This window comes from Bufo bufo, chromosome 3 (assembly GCF_905171765.1).
Source record: "Bufo bufo chromosome 3, aBufBuf1.1, whole genome shotgun sequence".
In the NCBI taxonomy this organism is placed as follows: domain Eukaryota; kingdom Metazoa; phylum Chordata; class Amphibia; order Anura; family Bufonidae; genus Bufo; species Bufo bufo.
This window is the reverse complement of record NC_053391.1, coordinates 554,341,265-554,360,036: the sequence shown is the minus strand read 5'-3', so window position 1 is coordinate 554,360,036 and position 18,772 is coordinate 554,341,265. Positions and strand designations below refer to the sequence as shown.

Here is an 18,772-nt window from a genome sequence, read left to right as displayed (position 1 = left end):
GCAGGTTGCGATCCACCCACCTCCAGACTCCCTAATGCATGCTCCTCACAGTCAACCTTCAATTGTAAAATTCAAGTTGACCTCTAACTCAATCCATAACTCTTTAGAGTCATTAAAAATACATTTATGGATACACACCCACATACAAAAGTGCATTGTATTACCAAGAACTATACCTGAGCCAGATCCAGATGTAGACAGATCATAAATTAAGTCTGGAAGAGTTTTATCTTTTGCCAGATACATTTCACATGACGGATCCTCCAAGTCAAGTCGTTGGCGGTTGTGATAAACCCTCTGGTGGCAGTGGAAAAGGACCACCACGATAATGATAACGCCAATGAGAAATACAGGACCAGCTATGACAGCTACAAGCTCTACTGGGCCCCAGCCTGAAGGTGGATTCTCCTTTGTGACACCTAAAGCAGAAAGCAGTAGGACTTCAACTACGGTAATCACTTAATCTATGTATTTTCACATAAATCATAGTCCAGTAGAGTATCACTGGACAGGGTATCACTGGACTAGAGTATCCAGTATCACTGGACTGGGTGCGGCAAAGCGCTATTCAAGTGAACAGAGCTTGGCCCCGCCCAGGACATTGATACTAGTCGTGACGTCACTGTGCCAGCGATAAACAGTGAGAAGGCTGCGGCGCTATTGCCAGCGCCGCTGCCTTCTCAAACAGCTGATCAGCGGGGGTCCCGGGTGTCGGACCCCCGCCGATCAGTTGCCGATCTATCCAGAGGATAGATCAGTTTAAAAAAAAACTGCAGAACCCCTTTAATCTAAAAAAAAAAAAAAAAACAGAGTCCACGTAGCTACTACTATTCTCGGCTGATTTCCATGGATTACCAGCAGAGCATTTCTCTGTGTAATCTCACATGTGCTGACGATAATCAATAGAACTAAATGAGGGAGAAAGTGCTGCAGCAATCCGTCCTCCCACATCCACGTTGCATCAGCCTGCTTAATAAAGTGCATAAATCAATGCCAATGGACGTGTTTATCGTGCTCATCCTGCCCAAATATCAGACAGTCTAATAGGACCCTTTCGGGTGGAATCACACATGAAGTTGGTTTTGAAGAAAAGTCATAAGTGGACCCAAAATGAAGGAAAAGTATAAAAGAAACTGATACTTTTCCTGTTTTGTATCCACTCCCACTTAAAAAAAAAAATTATAAAAATAAACAAAATACCCCTGCATCCACTCCCACTAAAACCGCACATGCGATTCCAGCCTACAACTGGAAGCAGACCAGGCACACAATCTGCTGGGGCTTAATACATACCACTTGGGACCAGGAGGTCGATTTTGTTGCAGTAGTCTGTGTAGCAGCATTCAGTGTTGCGGATATCTTCTGAACTAAGACAATAAAACGGTTTTCCTGCCGGGACGAGTTCGCTTGCAGAAATGCATGCCCGCATGTGATGCTCTACTTTATCTATGTTGGCAATGGAGACCATGCAAGCACCGTCGGTTTCACACGTGTAGTTGCTTTTGATGCAACTAGAGCAAAGACAAATCAAGGCTGGAAGACAAAAGATAGAAAAATAAACCATGGAAAACCTGGTCTATGCTTCAAGAATTGTTACTTGGCCTTCCCAGCCAATCTCCCTCAGACGCCCCATCTAAATACAAGGAAAGTGCGGCCTACAAAGGACTGTTAGTGCATCATTCAGAAGAAGAATCTTTACAGATATGTTGATGTGAAACGCCAACCTTGGAGCCTGTAAACTTGTGAAATGCATACATAGCAATTCCTTACATGTTTTAATAAGAATGGACACCTCTAGGAAAATGATTTTCTATGATGAGAAGAATGTAGAAATTCAGATCAACAGTGTGAGGAATCTCTTTCCCGACACATGGCATGTCACACACACTGGAAGATCTTAAAAGGGGTTGCGCGACAGTTTTTTAAATAAAAAGGGAGCAGATAGTCTTATAAAAGAAAGTAAAAAAAATAAAAATAAAAAAATAAAAAAAAAGGGGGTTTCCAAGACTTTACGGCATAGGTCATGGGTGTCGAACCCCCAACAATCAAATACTAATGACATATCGAGAGGAGAGGTGATCAGTATCTGATCAGTCGGGGATCCACACCCTGGACCTCGGCCGATCAGTTTGAGAAGGCACCGGATCAGTATTGAAACCTGGGACCTCCACTTATTATTTTTTACAATGGAACCCTATGGTGATTATGTCGCTGTATGGCATCCATGTAACGCCTGTCATGTGTATATGGCGTAGGACAAAAACGTGATGTGAACACGGCCTTAGATGCAAGTTGTCCAAACCTGCTGATTTTGGAGAGACCAAATGACTGATATGGATGAAGGTATGTGAAGGGGAAGTAAGGATTAGCCATCTATATAATCAAGGACTACATATACAGTGCATCATTTAACATCACTATATACAGCGCTGGCAATAGTACCAGGACAGCGAGTTCTAGGGTGATTTATGGGACTTTATAGGTCACGAATATGGGATTTCCTGTGATTAAACATTTGATCAAGTGGTGAAAATTGTGGTAATGTGTTAATCCATATATGCTTACAAAAAGGATTGCATAACCATGAGTCAGTTTACTGGAAATATGCAAGATCATATTTCCCATCAAGGAGTGCAAACCTCTCTTAGAGGCCTCTCATTGATGTAATACTGCAGGCAGACACGCAGGGCAATGCAATTTCCTAATACCTGAATGTAGTAGGACCAATAGTTATAATGCATAGCATATGTTGTGTACACCAACCATCTTCTTTGAGAAGGCCACCCCCCCCCCCCCCCCCCCCCCCCCCCCAGAAGACCACTTTCAACATGGGGGATTCACCGTGTTTTGCTATCAAACAGAAGCTTAAAGTCGTTGTCTAACTTCGACAAGTCACATTTATCAGGTTAATACAAGGCACTTACTAATGTATTGTGATAGTCCATATTGCCTTCTTTCCTCGCTGGATTCATTTTTCCCCATCACATTATACACTGGTTACGACCACCCTGCAATCCAGCTGTGGTGGCTGTGCTTGCACACTATTGGAAAAAGCACCAGCCTATGTCCACTCCCATGGTCCTGGTCACCAGAGGGGCCAACACTTTTTCCTATAGTGTGCAGGCACGACCACTACTGCTGGTTTGCAGGGTGGTTGTAACCAGGGAAAGAAGCAGTGTGTAACATGATGGAAGAATTAATACAGCCGGCAAAGGAGGCAATATGGATAATATATTAGTAAGTGCTTTGTATTAACTTTCTCTACATAATAAATGCTGTTTTCGGCAGCCATTGGCACAGGAAAGTAGACAGTGGACACAGCTGGAAGCAGAAGGCTCTGTCCGCTGTGTAGTGGATTTACTTGAATGGGAACTGAGCTGCAGGATGCTGGCTCCATTCAATGTCTAGTTTATAGCCCCTGCCAAAAAAGCAGCTGTTCATTAGGGGTGCCAGGTATTGGACCCCAGCAAACTGACATTGAGGAGCTATACAGAGGATAGTTCATCTAGATCTAAGAGCTGGAAAAAAAAAAAAACTTAAGCCGGCCATACACAAGATAACAGTCGACCAAGCTCTAGTGGGAGAGTAGGGAGGCCCTATACAAATCAGATGGTTGGAAGTCCTTCTGAAATCTAAGGTTCATTCGGCCATTTCACAACATCACTTTTTATAGCAACCAAATGAACAGAAAAGAAATCTAATTAAATATATAAGCACTGAATACTTGAGCAGTGAAAGTCTTGAAAAAAAAAATCCATTCAACAATCCTACTACTGACCAACGTGTGGGTTTTAAGTTTCATCTGCTGCTTTTAAGGCCTCATACAGACGGCCAGTGTGTTTTGCGGTCCGCAAAACACTGATGGCGTCCGTGTGCGTTCCACAATTTGCAGAAAAGCACGGACAGCCTTTAATATAACTGCCTATTCTTGTCCGCAAAGCGAGGACAAGAATAGGACAGGTTATATTTTTTTTGCGGGGCAACGAAACAGAGCAAAGGATGAGGACAGCACACGGAGCGCTGTCTGCATCTTTCTCGGCCCCATTGACGTGAATGGGTCCGCATCCGAGCCGCCAAAACTGCGGCTCTGATGCGGACCAAAACAACGGCCGTGTGCATGAGGCCTTGGACAACATTTGCTGTCCACGTTTTTAGCATTCCCCAGACTCCATGAAGACAAACCACCTCATACATAGCAGTGTGTTTGCAATATCGTTTTCCTTTGCCCTCACTGAGGGCAGCACAAATTAGTGACAGAAATGCTAATTTCAGCTGTGTGTCACTCATGAGTTAAAACTAAGTGGCTGCTGAGAACCAGCATCATAATCATTGCAGCCCAGGCCTTGAGAAGAGTCAGATCTACTTGAGAAGAGTCATAATTATTCATATCTCCTGCTCTCTTATCCATCTGCTGATGATTGGCAGTTCTCTCCTAGAGAGAAAAAGAGAGAAAACTAGGTAGAAGACTGTCAGTCATCAGCAGGTGGGCCGGAGAGCAGGACTTCATGAATAACCAGGACTCTTCTCAGGTGGTCAGGACTTTTTCCAGGCCCAGTCTGCAATGATTGTGATGTTGGTTCTCAGCAACCACTTACTTTTAAAATGACAGACCACTGAAATCAACTCACCTGTCCCTACTTTATACTACCGTTAGTATGGGCAGCATAACGTTGATGACAGGTTTCCTTTAAAAGGAAACATTTTGTAGAAGGTCTTCCAAAAAAAAGGGGTTGTCCAAGCCAGGCAAAAAGCTGTGATAGAATGTGATTAAATCAGCTAAAACGATAAAAGCAGCTTTACTCAGGTTTCATGCACATGTCTGTGCATTCTGCGTTTCTCTCACTCCCATCAACAGAAGTGGCTATTCTTGTCTGCAAAATAGACCAAAATAGGACATGTTCTATAATTTGTGGAATAAAAAAAAAAAAAAAAAAAAAAAAAAAAAGGAAAAAAAAGTATAAAAAAATAAAATAAAAATTGTGTACTAGCTGCAAAAAACATAGATGGCCAACGGATTAAGAATACGGTCATGTGCCTGAGGCTTTACCCATTTATCCCAACCCCCACCGGTCTGTTTTAAGGCTGTGTTGGCATGTCAATGCACCTATGTGACCACTGCAGCCAATCAGTGTCCTCGATGTTATTTGGCATAAGACCACTGAGGCCATCAAATTGGGTAGGTTTAAATAAGTCACTGCTGCAGCCAAGTAAACAGAGGCTGGCGGGGCGGACCGGAGCAGTGTGGCTGGAACATCGGGGAATAAACAGTTAATGCTTTGTTTATTTTTTATCAATGCCCAACTCATATTACCCGTTTTCAGTATGGCAAAGGTGTGGTTTCCTGCAGAATCACGTAAATCACATTCTTCATAACGCCAAGTATGAACTAGGTCTAAGGCTGTAATGCATTTTCCTGAATAGGGAGCCAACATCTGAACTTCTTTATATCATGTGTACCAAGACACAGCCGCAGTCCGGCCAGAAATCATACTGTATCTGATCACAACAAAGTCTCTCTGGAGAGACATACCGAGTAAATGGTAGGACTACTGCATCCGGTTTATAAAATGAAAGGGTCCACAACTTAAAAATAGGAGGGCTTCACATTTGTTTTAGCACCAAGTAAACGGTCTACGTCAGACATAGAAAGCAGCAGCTCCCTCTGCCTCGGTCACAGCAGGAAATCTTGGCGTGACCTGAAGGACTGCACATAAACAAGCCCTTGTCTGTCTACAGCCGCCATGCACAGCACTGCCTAACCACTGTGGTATGGCCGCACATCACGCAAACCTCGGTGTACAGTCAGTAGCCTGCCGCTAAATAAATTAGATTTGACGCCAATTCTGTCAAAATTCACAGACAACCATTTTTCTCTAAGCTTAGGGCTACAAGGCAACGTGTAGTCGCACAACTGTAAGGTCAAACATAATGACAGTGAATGTGGTTACATTTCGAACTACAAGTTACAGTGGCGGTGACACAATAGTCAGCAGAAATCCAAACCTGTTCGATTTTAATGGGGCCCCATTCACTATTCCTAGATGACTGCCAGCATGACACTTGCTACTTGAGTGGTCACACGGCCACAAGTTGTCATCTAGTCCTAAGGCTTATGCTTTATAGTATGGCAGATTTTTCCTACAGTAATAAATCAAACCTTACCCTAGCCTGGGCACATAAGGCTGCGATAAGCTGGGAAGTTAAAGGGGTTGGCCAACAAATAATATTCTACAGTTTTCAAACCAGCACATGGATCTGAATACTTTTGTAGTGGCATGTAATTAAATATGTATAATGGATACAGAGTGATTCACTGAAATATCTGCATAGCGCCACCTGCTGTTTGCTCTTTTTCTAAGTCCTGCTCACCGAGCCTCAATGGGGATATCCCTGGATCCATGTGAGGTACAGGGCTGGTTCTAGCTTTGTTAGAAAGAGGTTGTTGCATACTAGACCATGTATGATTTTTATTTTTCTACATTAAATAAGTTATCTGGGCTTTTTAATAGCGATGACCATCCTAAGGATAGTGCCATATGGCATTATTGTACTTTATTTGTTTTGCAGAGTGCTGTTGTATTGTTTTTTTCTTTGTGTTTCTAGCCATGGCAGCGTGCACCTGCGCACTGGGATGTGCTGACTGACCCCCTTTTTCTTTGCATCCTCAGAATAGGTCATCATTATCAGATCAGCAGGGGTCCGACAGCCCCGTCGAATAGCTGTATGGGGAGACTGTGCGTGCACGTGCCATCTCCCTTCTCTCTTCCTGTCCGCTGCTGCTGTTCCATAGACATAGTATCGGACAGGAAGGGAGACAGCGCGTGCGTCATCTCCCCGTACAGCTGATCGTGGGGGTGCCGGATGCCGGACCCCCGCCAATCTCATATGGATGATCTATCCTGAGGACAGGTCATCAATATTAAAAAGCCCGGACAACCCCTTCAATACAATGATCCTTTGGCTTGCATGGCCACAAGACGACCACATGCCACATACCAGATGCACCAGGTAATGAACCTGCTTCCTAAAACGGAAAGTGCCATTTATTCCAAAATGTTGTCATTCACCCTCAACTTCAAAAATTTCCTACAAATTAAATTTCCCTGCCATGTCAGTACCAAGGCCTTTAGACAAGAACACAGCAAACTAATGGACTCCATTATAAAAGACATATTTTGGACTAAAGACGGGTGGTAGGACACCAGGGAGCTGCCGCTTCATTTACAAGTGTCAGGCTGCATCTTCTCTTACAACCTCTACATGTTCCTACTTGTCTAATATCTATGGTGAAGTCTTATCCTCAGGACATCTCGCAGCGGGTCCGCTCAGTTCACACACTTGGCTGGGAATGAAGCGTCAGATCCATTTCTACAAGGAAGGAAGAAAGGGACAGATTTCGGTGCCTTTTACTGTCCCAACCAAAACTGGAGATGACGTGGGCAGACGCGAGCAGATTCTACACGACAGTGGCAGCAGATATAAATGAACACGACGTCTATTTGCTAAGAAACAGTGGGAAATGAAGCAGCGTTCTACGTACTGGATCACATTCATTAATTACTGGCGTCTTCCCGGGAGGTGTCAGGCAGAAATGAAGCCGGCCGCTCTATGACTAATGCGGGAGAACATACTCTCGGAACATTACATTGTACGCAGTCATCTAATTCATGGGAAAGGAGCGAGACAAAAATGTATCACATACAACCAGCACACCTACCTGCCAAAATAGTGGAAGGACCCCTGGCTTAGCTCTCATTTGCATTTATGAGATCAGGTTGTTTTTTTTACTAACCGTTTAAAAAAAAAAAAAAATTGTATTTTAATATCTATTTCTCATCTCCTTTCTATAGGTTAGCTAGGCGCGAGATGGGATACACATCAAAGTGCAGCCGCTAGATCTCCAAGACGTGTGCGAAGTCATCAAGTTAACACCTATGACAAATCTTTAATGGTGCCCGTACACCTTTAAAAGGGCATCTGTCGGCAGATTTTTTACCTAAGAGACTGGCTGACCTGGTACATGGGCGCTTGGCAGCTGAAGACATCTGTGTTGGTCCCATGTTCGTATGTGCCTGCATTACTGAGAAACACAAGGTTTTAATATATGCAAATGAGCCTCTAGGAGCAACGGGGGCGTGGTCATTACACCTAGAGGCTCTGCTCTCTCGGCAACTGCTGCGCCCTCTGCACTTTGACAGGGCCATGTTTTCACTGCCTGGTCCTGTCAAAGTGGAGAAGCTGCAATAGTTGCAGAGAGAGCAGAGCCTCTAGCAGTAAAGGGAACGCCCCTGTTGCTACTAAAGCCTCATTTGCATAAAATTAAAACTTCATTTTTCTCAGCAATGTGGGCACAATGTCGGCGGGGGTCCTGGGAGTCAGCTGTATGAAGGGGTCACAGTGCTCGTGTAGTGCTAGCTTGTAGCAGCGGTGCGGGGTAATTACAAGTGCTCACCCAGTTCACTTGAAAGGGTCAAACAGTTGTAATTACACCGAACCACCACTATAAGCTAGATGGCGCACAGCGCTCACACGAGCACTGTGATCTCTTCAAACAGCTGGTCAGCAGGGATCTCGGGAGTTGGACACCCACCCATCTGATATCGTAGCACTGCCCAATTTTTTTTTGTTTTTTTTTCTGCAGGAAGTTTTTTTTTGTTTCAAACTCCATTTTGATGGAACAGCCGTAGATCTACTGCAATTCTGCCATGTTTGAACACGGCCGTTGGAGATACCTGGAATAATGCAGCACTACAAGGTCTGTGGTATACTGCTAATAGGTCTAATCTTTAATGAAAAGAATTATCCGCAACAGGAAGAATCAGAGCTAATGTTCCAGACGCCCACATGTTCTCGGCGCACACATTGACTAATTCTGTTGTCTTCAAGGTGTTTAAGAGGGCCACTTGCTTAGGGCGGTTTTACATGTTTCTTTTGTGCTGTTATTTAAAAAAGTAAGCATTTTTACCAGTAAAGTTTGTTTTTCTTTCTTTCTACAGGTGAAACATGTTAATGTGTTTAACCTGTAAAAACTGCATAGACAATTACCACATTGATTTATCAAACGCCCAGAAAACCCCTTTAACATGTTACCCCTGCAGAAGAAAAATACGCACATGCACCTCATACCTGTTTTAGTGAATAGCAAAGTGTTTTAGACAAATTTATGAATAAACTGACAACTGGGCGTTACCACATGGGGCATGTCCCTGCGCACTCCGATACTGTCCAATCAGTGCCCAACTGTGTAGGGGCACAGTCCTTTAAAAAGCGGGATGGTAACAGCCAGTTGTCAACTCATTCATAACTTTCTAGGAGGAACAACAGAGGTAAGAAAAAAGATCCAAAATTGTTCATTATTTCACAAGGAATAGTGAGCCTCATGTATATATTTAACGGAAAGGGTCATCAGAAAATGGCCACGTTTCTTAGGTCAAGTGTTATTTTACCATTTTTGCCGATTTACCAATTTTCCTAGACACTATTCCAATATATATATATATATATATATATATATATATATATATATATATATATAATATATATTATATATATATATATATATATATATATAATATTTTTTTACACTGGCCATTAAGGGTACTTTCACACTTGCGTTGTTCGATTCCGGCAGGCAGTTCCGTTGCCTGAACTGCCTGCCTGATCAGTCAGAAAAATGCATTGCAATACTGGATCCGTTTTTCTGGTGTCATCCGGCAAAACGGATCCGGTATTTATTTTTTTCACATTTTTAAAAGGTCTGCGCATGCGCAAACTGGAATACCGGATGCGTCAATTTGAACGGATCCACCACTAATACATTCCTATGGAAAAAAATGCCTTTCAGGCAAGTGTCCAGTTTTTGTGGCCGGAGATAAAACCGCAGCATGCTGCGGTTTTATCTCAGTCCTGAAAAGGCAAAAAGACTGAACTGAAGACATCCTGATGCATCCTGAACGGATTGCTCCCCATTCAGAATGCATTAGGATAAGGCTACTTTCACACTCACGTTTGATCCGTTTAGATAATACAACCGTCTGCATCCGTTCAGAACTGATCCGTTTGTATTATCTTTAACATAGCCAAGACGGAGCCGTCTTGAACACCATTGAAAGTCAATGGAGGACGGATCCGTTTTCTATTGTGCCAGAGAAAACGGATCCGTCCCCATTGACTTACATTGTGTGCCAGGACGGATCAGTTTGGCTCAGTTTCGTCAGATGGACACCAGGAATGGAGGCTGAACGGAGGCAAACTGATGCATTGTGAGTGGATCCTTTTCCTCTCAGAATGCATTAGGGCAAAACTGATCCGTTTTGGACCGCTTGTGAGAGCCCTGAACGGATCTCAAATGGAAAGCCAAAACGCCAGTGTGAAAGTAGCCTAAAACTGATCAGTTCTTTTCCGGTATAGAGCCCCTAGGACGGAACTCTAGGCCGGAAAAGAAAACCGCTAGTGTGAAAGTACCCTAAAGGGAACCTGTCACCTGGATTTGGGGTATAGAGCTGAGGACATGGGTTGCTAAATGGCCGCTAGCACATCCGCAATACCCAGTCCCCATAGCTCCGTGTGCTTTTATTGTGTAAAAAAACCGATTTGATATATATGCAAATTACCCTGAGATGAGTCAGAGCTTGAAAATATGACTCTTCTCTGGTCACACAAGTAAGATATGACTCTTATGTTACTTTGCATATGTATCAAATCGTTTTTTTTTTACAGAATAAAAGCACACAGAGCTATGGGGACCGGGTATTGCGGATGTGCTAGCGGCCATCTAGCAACCCATGTCCTCAGCTCTATACCCAAAATCCCGGTGACAGGTTCCCTTTAAGTTTAAAATATTTTTAAGAGGACTGGTTTAGACATTAATGGTTGCCAGCGGTTTAGACATTAATGGCTGTGTTTTGGAGTTATTTTGAGGACACAGCAAATTCAGTTATACAAGCTGTACACTGACTACTTTACATTGAATCAAAGTGTCAGATCTTCAGTGTCGTCCTATAATAAATAAGTTACAAAAACGTGAGGGGTGTCCTCATTTATGTGAGGTACTGTAGATCTAAATACAGACTCTTCTAGACATATTGTCTGCCCTTTCCTTTTTTCAACCTCACCCCATTATTTTGCTTGCAGGTTGCACAATACATCTTTGCTCTGGAAGAGCGCCTGCATTCTTTCCCCGCTGAGGTATGAGCGGCAACAATAGTGGCGTGCATTGTGTGCCCGTGTTACCGTCATTCCGGCAGACAGGCTTTCACCTAAGGTGAGACAAACATTTGTAGCACCATTAACCCGGCGGAGCAGTGTTTTTGTAAATTGTGCCCATCTAGAGCTGTACTGGAAAACACATTGATAGTTTTAAAAAAAACGGTATTAAATAACGCCAACATACAATGAAAGCATTAAACACATACGCAATCGGTAAGTACGATTACCACCTCGGGTAATCATCTGGGCTGTTTAACACCTTAGGTGCCACAGGCACTATTGCATGTCACGGGTATATTCGGGTGCCTTCACACGCGGCAGATTGTGGCAGACAATTCAGACCCTGAATCCGTTCAATTTATTTCAATAAAGCAGCAAGTGCATAGATTTCTGCAAGCCCCATTGAGGTGACTGGAACAAATTTTCTGTTGCAGAATTTTCTGACAAAATTTGCCACATGTAAAAGGTACCCTTAGACTGCCAGATCACTCCTCCCCATGCCACGGAAGACATCACTGTCCTCTCTGCTAGCTATCTGATGATTGAAAGTGTTCCATCCCGACAATCATCTGCGTTATTGGGGTGTCTAATACACCCTTAAGCAATTACAGAACTAACAGTCCACCATTGGCACCCCACGAATAAGATCGTAGGGTGCCGATGTCCGTGAAGGCCTCAGGCCTCCCTCCAGCATGTCCCAGCAGGCAGCGCCTCTCTGGTGCAGCCGGCTGGTGAATGCAAGTACAGTAAAATACAGAAGAGACTATTAAAATGGTAAAAAAAAATAAAAAAAATAAAGTTTATTAAACAAAAAAAATAAATAAAAAATTTCCATTGAAATAAGTAAAATCTTCACGTCTGGTATTGCCATGTCCATGCCGATACGTTAGGTACCTCAAAATGATACCAATTTTTTTAAAAGTAGCAAAACATTAAAATAAAATAAATTTGGCCTTGTTGAAATTGTAATGACCCAGTGTTATTTATGGCAAAAAAATGAATGTTACAAAATTTATAACGTAAACTCAGTGACCGTATTGATGTTTATTCGAAATTCCCTCTCAAAAACAGTTAATAAATGTTAATCAGCAAGTAAGGCTTCGTTCACATCACCGTTCAGCCTTTCCATTCTCCTGCCCAGTTTAGGAGCAGGAAAAACGGAAAGGACGGATTCGGCACATAACAGCCAAATGGAGCCCACGGGCCGAATAGAGGTCCGTTAGGTTTCCGTTCAGAAGATGATTTTTGAAACGGAGACAAAAGTCCTGCATGCACAACTTTTGTCTCCGCTCCAAAATCATCTAAGCGGAAACCTAACGGACCCCATTATAGTCTATGGGGCCCGTGGGCTCCGTTCGGCTCAGTTATGTGCCGAATCCGTCATTTCCGTTTTCCTGCCCTATGGAAAGGCTTAACGGTGATGTGAACGAAGCCTTAAGAACACACCAAAATGGCAGCATTAAAATCTACAACTTGTCTAGCAAAAAACAAGCCCTCATACAACTACACAGACAAAAAATAAAAAAAAATGATAGCTCTTGAAAGGCGATGATGGAAAGAATGAAAAAAAAATTCTTTGTCATTAAAGGGGTTGTCTCACTTCAGCAAATGGCATTTATCATGTAGAGAAATACAAGGCAATTACTAATGTATTGAGATTGTCCATATTGTCTCCTTTGCTGGCTCGATTCATTTTTCCATCACATTATAAACTTCTTATTTCCAGGGGTTGCAGCCACCCTGCAATCCATCAGCGTTGGTCGCGCTTGCACACTATAGGAAAAGGTGTTGGCCTCTCTGGCGGCTGGGACCGTGGGAGCGCACATTGGCTGGTTCTTTTTCCTATAGGCCCCTTTCACACGGGCGAGTATTTCGCGTGGATGCGATGCGTGAGTTGAACGCATTGCACCCGCACTGAATCATGACCCATTCATTTCTATGGGGCTGTGCACTGGAGCGGTGATTTTCACGCATCACCTGTGCGTTGCGTGAAAATCGCAGCATGCTCCTCTTTGTGCGTTTTTTACGTAACGCAGGCCCCATAGAAATGAATGGGGTTGCGTGAAAATCGCAAGCAAGTGCGGATTCGGTGCGATTTTCACGCACGGTGTCTAGGAGACGATCGGGATGGAGACCCGATCATTATTATTTTCCCTTATAACATGGTTATAAGGGAAAATAATAGCATTCTGAATACATAGTAAAATAGGGCTGGAGGGGTTAAAAAAAAATATAAAAAATACACTGCTCAAAAAAATAAAGGGAACACTTAAACAACACAATGTAACTCCAAGTCAATCACACTTCTGTGAAATCAAACTGTCCACTTAGGAAGCAACACTGAGTGACAATCAATTTCACATGCTGTTGTGCAAATGGGATAGACAACAGGTGGAAATTATAGGCAATTCGCAAGACACCCCCAATAAAGGAGTGGTTCTGCAGGTGGTGACCACAGACCACTTCTCAGTTCCTATGCTTCCTGGCTGATGTTTTGGTCACTTTTGAATGCTGGCGGTGCTTTCACTCTAGTGGTAGCATGAGACGGAGTCTACAACCCACACAAGTGGCTCAGGTAGTGCAGCTTATCCAGGATGTCACATCAATGCGAGCTGTGGCAAGAAGGTTTGCTGTGTCTGTCAGCATTGATGCTATGGACTGGCCCACCCGTTCCCCAGACCTGAATCCAATTGAGCACATCTGGGACATCATGTCTCGCTCTATCCACCAACGTCACGTTGCACCACAGACTGTCCAGGAGTTGGCAGATGCTTTAGTCCAGGTCTGGGAGGAGATCCCTCAGGAGACCGTCCGCCACCTCATCAGGAGCATGCACAGGCGTTGTAGGGAGGTCATACAGGCACGTGGAGGCCACACACACTACTGAGCCTCATTTTGACTTGTTTTAAGGACATTACATCAAAGTTGGATCAGCCTGTAGTGTGTTTTTTCACTTTAATTTTGAGTGTGACTCCAAATCCAGAACTCCATGGGTTGAAAAATTTGATTTCCATTTTTTTATTTTTGTGTGATTTTGTTGTCCGCACATTCAACTATGTAAAGAACAAAGTATTTCAGAAGAATATTTAATTAATTCAGATCTAGGATGTGTTATTTTTGTGTTCCCTTTATTTTTTTGAGCAGTGTAATTAAACTCACCTTAGTCCACTTGATCGCGCAGCCCGGCTTCTCTTCTGTCTCCTTCTTTGCTGATTGCAGGAAAAGGACCTGTGGTGACGTCACTCCAGTCATCACATGATCCATCACATGATCTTTTACCATGGTGATGGGATCATGTGATGGACCATGTGATGACCGGAGTGACATCACCACAGGTCCTTTTCCTGCAATCAGCAAAGAAGGAGACAGAAGAGATGCCGGCTGCGCGATCAAGTGGACTAAGGCGAGGTTAATTATTATAATATTTTTTTTTTTTTTAACCCCTCCAGCGCTATTTTACTATGCATTCAGAATGTTTTGCAATCGCGCATGTTCCCGCAACGCACCTTTTCCCGCAACGCCCGTGTGAAAGAGGCCATAGTGTGCGAGCATGGCCGCCGATGCTGGATTGCAGGGTGGTCGTAAACATGGAAACAAGCAGTGTGTAATGTGATGGGAAAATTAATCCAGCCAGCAAAGGAGGCAATATGGACAATCACAATACATTAGCATCTATCAACGTCTACATGATAAATGCCATTTGCTGAGGTGAGACAACCCCTTTAAGGCCCAAAGCAGGCTGGTCACTAAGGGGTTAAGTTCCCAGTAGATGATATCTAGTTCAGTTTAAATCCCATTCTCGTGATCCTAGACACAACGAGATCTATTGATAAGCCACAAGTATTTCATTCATCTCAACACCTTCTCGTTTCAAATTTTTTGTCAGCACCTTCATAGAATGATTGAAATAAAACACAAACCAAGACTGACATACACTTAGGGTACGTTCACACTAGCGTTTTTCTTTTCCGGCACCGAGTTCCGTCCTAGGGATTTCATCCCCATGCATTTTGAATGGACAGAAATCCGTTCAGTATGCATCAGGATGTCTTCAGTTCAGTCACTGAACGGCGTTTTGGACGGAGGAAATACCGCAGCATGCTGCGGTATTCTCTCCGCCCAAAATTCCGGATCAGTTGCCAGAATTAAATTTACATTGAAATGTATTAGTGCCGCATTAAAAATACCGGATCAGTCCTTCCGGTCTGCGCATGTGCAGACCAGTAAAAATGTGAAAAAATATATGTATATATCAGATCCGTTTCTCCAGATGACATGCGGATCAGTCTACAAATGTTGTCAGTTTGCATGCAGATTGCCGGATCCGGCAGGCAGTTCCGGCGACGGAACTGCTTGCCGGATCACTCTGCCGCAAGTGTGAAAGTAGCCTTAGAAATTGTCTGCCAAAACAACTTTTTACGTGGAAACCTCAAAGCGTTTGTTCACATGTTGATAGTGATGTACACCAAGCTTGTATTTCGGAAAAAGCTGTCAACATACACGTTAAGGGTCTATTCACACATCCGCAAAATGGGTCCGTTCCGTTCCGTTCCGTAGGGGACTACCTCTTGAAGCTCATCAAGAGAATGCCAAGAGTGTGCAAAGCAGTAATCAAAGCAAAAGGTGGCTACTTTGAAGAACCTAGAATATGACATATTTTCAGTTGTTTCACACTTGTTTGTTATGTATAGAATTCCACATGTGTTAATTCATAGTTTTGATGCCTTCATAGTCATGAAAATAAAGAAAACTCTTTGAATGAGAAGGTGTGTCCAAACTTTTGGTGTGTATGTTTGTGTGTGTATGTATATGTGTATGTGTGTGTGTGTGTGTGTGTGTGTGTGTGTGTGTGTGTGTGTGTGTGTGTGTGTATGTATGTATGTATGTATGTATGTATGTATGTATGTATGTATGTATGTGTGTGTGTGTGTGTGTGTGTGTGTGTATGTATGTATGTGTAATATATATATTTGTTTTTTTTTTTATTTGTTTTTTTATGTAGACAAGTGACTAAATACATCAGTAGCTGTTCCTGGGGGAGTTTCTCTTGCAGCAAGCTTTGTCCGAGCCTAAGTGCCTCTATTTGACAGTAAGTTATGGGGGCGCACTTCTAGTACGTCTGCCTGTTTTTATGCTTATTTTGGACTTTTTGCATTTATTTTTATACTTTGACTGCTGTGCCAAGACCTTTCATCAAAAACCGAGCTAGTTAAACGTCACCTAAAATGCGGTACAGATTTTACACCCCACCTGCTGATGACAAATGTAGCCTTAGCCAAAACTGCGTTGCCTGCGGCCAAACTCGGGCCTCGAATATATTTGAGCAGCCCCACAGCACGCCTATCAATCTCTCGCCACTAACACGTTGGCCTAAGCAGACAAAATACACAGCTCAATGCATCAATGCATAAAAGCAGGAAACACAATCGGTTACACGTCCGCTACGATACCAGATCTATACTACATCACGACACCAATGGATCATTGATAGATCCCGCTAAGCAGCCTGAAACATAGCGCCTCCATTTTCTGAAGAGTCAGCAAAATAATTACACATCCCCGCAAGGTTCATAGGTGCCCATTGTAATTACATTGCGGCAGAGACTATGGATATTCGGCGACAGGAGATTACGCTGCATTCGTTTGCATGTTTACGGCTTATGCGCCATCCACCTACCAACAAAGCCTATACATCAAGCTCTGATCAATGACTGAAATGGATACACCAAGGCCAGAGCGTTCCTCTCTCAGTCTTATGCTCCAGGGAGAGGTCTAGCCAGATATGTCTGTGGGACAAGAATTAGGAGACGGGAGAAGAAGGGGGGGGTGGCATGTGCAGATAAGCGTGTACAAGTGGGGCACACCGCATACATAGGAACCACTATGAGCTCCTTCAGGATCCAGCTTACTGTACTCGGGGAAATCACAGCAGAGAAGTAAACATCTGTCTACCAGACTCCAGCCAACTTCTAGTCTACAGATCATGGCTGGCGTGTCTGCGTCTGAAACCAGACCTTCAGGGACCTGCTTTGACTTGTCTGAACGTCAGGTTTCCAGACAAAGAATGGCTGCTTTGTTCTGCTCAGTTTTGGAGTACGGTATTTATGGCAAGAGGAATATCACCCTGAGCCACTGATTATGAAAGACACGCAGGTGCTACTCCAGTCCCGACACCAGATAGACAGCCTCATAAAACCAGACGATCCCAGGTGCACCCCACATGACCCAAAAAAAATAAACTTGGCAAATGTAAGGAATTCACATTGTTGTGCTGCCTACACGCAAGGTATTTATGACAAGCAAAATCAAACAGAGGGGGGTGAGCCGATCGCTCACAGTATTCCGTGCTTGCCTTCTTGAAACGACTATACATATTGGGTTAGATTTGAGGAGCAATACAGATGTGCCCTTTCTTAAAGGGGTTTTCCAGGATTACTATGGTTTTTAACAGATCAGCTTAAAGAGGTTATCCCATCATAATGATCACTGTTAAATCAGTTAATGATTTGACAGTGATCATTTTTGTAAATATACTTGATTAACAAATTCCCACCGTTTAGGATAAAATTCATCCCCACTTACCTCATTGTTGTGACTCGGTCTCCCCTGGTTACGGCCACCGCTCTTCTCCAGAATCCCAATGGTCGCGCTTGTTCAGAAGACTCCTTTTCTCCCGGCTGGGCCGCTCGCTGTCCTGAACGCGCAAGCTGCCGCGCATGCGCGACGGTGACTTCTTCCCAGCCAGAATAGTACAGAGCTGCGAACGCGCACGCCGGCTCTGTACTATACTGGCCAGAAATAAGTCACATAGCGCATGCGAGGCAGCGTGCGCGTTCAGTCCAGCGCGCGGCCCGGCCGGGAGAAGACTTCAATCAAGATGAAGCCCGCCCCCAGCATCCAGGAAGTGAACGGCGCGGTGGCAGCAGGTAAGTATAAAAACGCAAAGTGGGATAACCCCTTTAAGTAGTTGCTTACCTCATGTACATTTTTCTCCTGCTTTTTCTTTTTCAATTTGGACTCTCCTGACCCAACCTGACCATGTAAACATAGTTTGTTCACATCCTGTCTGTAGCACTTCCTGTTGCTGTATCCAACCAAACCCAAGATGCAGTTCTTTCTCTGACACAGCTCCAGGACCGCCTCAAATGCCCAGCTAGTTCATAGCTCCTCCCACCCAGCTAGTTACAGAGACGCTCCCCTATCACTGCCCCTTCTTGGACACACCCCTGGACATTACATCACAGGAAATAAGAGCGAGCTGCATGGACATGATCATGTGACCACAGCCCACAATGGAAGACGGGAGCAAAAAAAAAAGGTAAAATAAATACATCACAAAATTACAGCTACCTTCATAAGTGATTATTACTACAGCTCCAGCAAGGACATGTTGATATGGACATTTGACTGCTGCAACCAATCCATGGCTGTAGCAGTTACATGTCAACGTTACAGAGGTCATTGCTGTGGCCAGTGTTTGCCCTAGGAAGCGCTAGAACATATGCAGTGCTGGATCGTTAGAGTGAGTACATTGTATGCCGTTTAAAAGAAAGAAAAAAAAAAA

The 18,772-nt window shown here is 43.7% G+C and overlaps 1 protein-coding gene across 1 annotated transcript in view; it reads right to left on the bottom strand.

Annotated features, from left to right (window-relative positions):
* The window catches only part of ACVR1B (activin A receptor type 1B), a 55,639-nt gene that overhangs the window by 22,414 nt on the left and 14,453 nt on the right, over nucleotides 1–18,772 (bottom strand). Inside the window, exons 2-3 of the mRNA XM_040425469.1 lie at nucleotides 1,294–1,533; nucleotides 177–419 (exon numbers count right to left, since the gene is read on the bottom strand). Coding sequence (XP_040281403.1) covers nucleotides 177–419; nucleotides 1,294–1,533 — 483 coding nt within the window. The remainder of the gene's footprint in view (nucleotides 1–176; nucleotides 420–1,293; nucleotides 1,534–18,772) is intronic.